The sequence below is a fragment of the Zea mays genome, chromosome 2 (genome assembly GCF_902167145.1).
Source record: "Zea mays cultivar B73 chromosome 2, Zm-B73-REFERENCE-NAM-5.0, whole genome shotgun sequence".
In the NCBI taxonomy this organism is placed as follows: Eukaryota; Viridiplantae; Streptophyta; class Magnoliopsida; order Poales; family Poaceae; genus Zea; species Zea mays.
This window is the reverse complement of record NC_050097.1, coordinates 138336989-138340735: the sequence shown is the minus strand read 5'-3', so window position 1 is coordinate 138340735 and position 3747 is coordinate 138336989. Positions and strand designations below refer to the sequence as shown.

Genomic DNA, 3747 nt, shown 5'->3' with positions numbered 1-3747 from the left:
ATAGTACTCAGGCATGTTAGAAGGATCGTGGTATTGTTCCAATCCGTTAAAGTGATAGTGATAGGTCTATACAAAATATATGAGATACATTAGCGAGAAAACAAGAACGACAAATAAATATTTATCCACAAAGAAAAAAAACATACTGGTATGTGTGTTTGGTGTTTGTGTATTGCAAGTGCACCTCATCAAGTGTTGGACTTTTCTCCTTATCAGTAAATCTTAGGAACACATATAGAAGAACTGGAGCTAAGGGTTCTAGATTGAGTCTTGTCTAGATAGATAGTTATTAGAAGAACTAAAGCTACTTGATCTACGGATCCATCTTGGACAGGAAATGAAACCGAAATTGACCACTAAATGCCTAAATTGGACTTGAGCTACGAATTTATCTTCACATATAACATCTTCACATATAGCATATAATAGTAAACAAGACTAATATACCTAAATTGACCACTAAATACTCAGTTTTGGCATTAAATCCAGTTTTTCGGCAAAAACTGGCGGTTTACCGGTATCAAATAACGGTTTACCAGCGGTTTTCGTTTTTTATGAATGTTTTCAAATTTTTTGAATTTAGAACGAGTTTTAAAAAAACCGGTGGTTTACCGAAGTTTCGGTAAACTGACCGGTTTACCGTCGGTTTTTACCGGTTTTGTAAACCATGGCGCACACCCCTCTGCACAGGAACACACGCCATAACCCCGCCTCGCGATCGGCAGTTCCCGCAGCCCCTGGCCGAGCTCGCTCTTGCCATGGCAACCAGCTCGCCCAGTGCCCCTGCTCCCTCCTTTCTCCAGCCGCGCAGCCATGGCGACCGAGCACCGGCCCTGCTGCCGCGTGCCCAGCTCGCCCGGCGCCGTCGCTTTCCTCCTGCCGCCGGATCCCAATGCGCGTGGCCAGTACACCATCATCGGCGAAGCCGCTGCTGCACGCCCGACGGCCGGAGCACCGTCGCGCAGGAGTGTTGTTGCACGCCGCAACCCCGCCTCATGCTACGCTCCAAGCCCCCATCGCCCATGGAGCACCACCGCGTTTCACTGCGAGGTGAGAAACTCATTGGCTTTTCCCTCTTCCATCTGTGTCATTCCCATCGATGCGTTTGTTGCTGAGCAACCCCGCCGGCCATGGCCGTCGTCAACCTTGTGCCATCCTGATTCCTGAGTGCCATCGCGACCGCGCGTCGATGCTCATCCTAGCCCTGGCTCCAGCGAGCCGCACTGCCTCTCCTGTCCTCTGCACGTGGGCGAGCCCCATCGCTGCGGGCCATCTCCCGAATGTGTGCTCCACGCAGCTGTCGTGCCCAGCCCACCAGAGAAATGGAAATAGTCTTCTCCCCACGCATAAGTCTCGTGGTCGCATGCAAACGAACAAAGTAGAACATCCGTGGGCCCTTTCCTTGTTTCACGTTTAGAGAAAATTCACCATGTAGACCCCACTATATGCAAATGCAACACACCGATCTTCTATGGCTAAAAACTCCGTGGCCCTTTGTGTGGCTCATTTTTGACCAATAAAATCACGCCACACCATAAATAATTGACGAAGTGTAAATATTCAATATATTTTGTGTCATAAACACGTTTCGACCCATTTTAGCTGCGTCAGCTTCGCAATAATGTCGAGAACATGTTAAAAAATATTATTTTATCATGGCGCATGTTTTCGCTAATTAATTACTTATTTGTTTAGTCGTTGATTATTAAAATAACTTTCTATTAAAACTAATGTACAAATTTAATTTACGCTTTTATGAATAAATGTTAAAGTGATTAATACCAATTCAAAGGTTTCTGAATAAATACTTACTTAGTATAAACACGATATCTGTTAGCGATTCTCGCGTGTTGCCGCGCGCTGAATTGCGTGCCTTTCGCGCGTCGCGCTGTTTTCGCGTGTTGTCGCGCGTGTCGTCGCGCGTCGTTCACGCGTATCACACATGTTGTTCATTCGCTTCATCACGCATCGCTCGCACGTGTCGCACGTGCTGTTCTCACGCGTTGCCGCGCGTCGTCCGTGCGTTGTTTTCGCACATTGTGGCGCGCTGTCCGCGCACAATGTTAAATCGTTCACTTATAATCACTCAGGTCAGTTAATTAATCGTTCGCTATTAAAATAGTAATTTAGTCAAAACTAAATAGTAGTTTTTAATTTAAATTTGATAAATGTCAATTAATATAATTATACCGAATTAATGTTCTAACAATACTTGTTTAGTGTAATCGTGTTATTTGTTAGCGATCATCACGCGTCGTCGCCTTGTCTGCGCGCTGTTCACGCGTGATGTGCTCGTGGTCGCGTGCTGATTCACGTGTCATTCGTGCTGGTCGCACACACTGTTTCGTGTGTCGTCAGCATGCTATGTCGCGCTTGTCCGCGCGTCGTTTGCACGCTGTCGTGTTGTTTCGCGCGTCGAAAATTCGACCCGCTTAGAATCTCTCGCTTTAATTAAATTACTGGTTTAACGGACAGCTGCTAGCGTAACAGGTTAAGCGAAACTAAATATTAGATATAATTTATATTTGATAATGTCGAATTAAAGGTTATAGTTATACCTGTTTGGCATAAATGCGATAACTTCTCGATCGTAGCTCCGACTATCGCAGTTCTTTTCCTCGCGTGACCATAGCAACGCGCTCTATTTCGTTTTGCATGTTTTATGTTGTTTTTCCTTAAATGGTGTAATGTTCTTATGCATATATATATATATATATATATATATATGTTTGTTTGTGCCAGTTTGTCTTCGCGTTGCGATTAGGTCGTGATTTGTTTCCGAGCTTTGAGGAATCGACGGTCAAGCTTCGGCGACCAAGTGGTTAGGATCTTCGAGTTCTACGAAGTTGAAGACCCTGAGCATCTGTTTGGTGAAGGCAAGTGTCCTCTGACCCATTATGTCCTACCTATTTATAATTCACTGTCCCGCATTACTTAATTGAAACCAAAAGATTGACTAGCTTTGTATTTACCTTGTCCTTGATTACCTTTTGGGTTACTATGGTTAGCTTCATGCTATTGCTTTACTTTAATCAATGAACATGATGTGAACATTTATGATACGATGATGTTATCACGATTATGATCTTTTGATACTTTAGAGGACTCAGACTGTTTTCCTCAGTACCTCTCCGTAAGGACCTATTCGTGGAGTAACCACCCGGGATAACAATGCAACCATGAGGGTGGAATGGGACACCCTAGCTGATTAATTAGAGGAACCTGAGGTGTAGTTGGCTTCGTCGTAGGACCGTCAATGGGGCCCAGACACAGTACTTGCTCTGCCGAGGCTGGTTGCAGAGGTTTTTTGATTTGGTTTTGTTAGTCACGCTTCCTTTGGGGAGAGGTACTGTGTTTATCAAACTGGAGAAACCTAACGGGCGGCTATGACCTCTGGGAAATCTTTGTAAAGGCTATGTAGTGAGACCCTGCTAGGTCACCTTGGTAGTGATCAATGGAGAGGCTAACCCCAGGCAGAACGGGAATCACGACTTGTGGGTAAAGTGTGCGACCTCCACAGAGGATTAGTGAAAGGGAAATAGGGTCAAACCTTTTCCTAAATGATTTTGGTGGTTGAATGCCCAACACAAATAATTGGACTAACTAGTTTGCTCTAGATTATATGTTCTATATGTGCTAAAGGTTCAACACAAACCAATAAAAAGATCTAAGTTAGGGTTCAAAAGAAAGGAGCAAAAGAAACCGAAGAGAACCCTGGTCTGGCGCACCGGAGTGTCTGGTGCACCA

At 44.7% G+C, this 3747-nt stretch overlaps 1 protein-coding gene across 1 annotated transcript; it reads left to right on the top strand.

Annotated features, from left to right (window-relative positions):
- Window positions 1–786: 786 nt before the first annotated feature.
- Window positions 787–2844, top strand: LOC109944553 (uncharacterized). Its single transcript, XM_020549324.2, has 2 exons — window positions 787–1050; window positions 2743–2844. The coding sequence occupies exons 1-2, from the start codon at window positions 814–816 to the stop codon at window positions 2824–2826; spliced, it is 321 nt and encodes a 106-aa protein (XP_020404913.1). The 5' UTR covers window positions 787–813; the 3' UTR covers window positions 2827–2844.
- The last annotated feature ends 903 nt before the right edge of the window (window positions 2845–3747 follow it).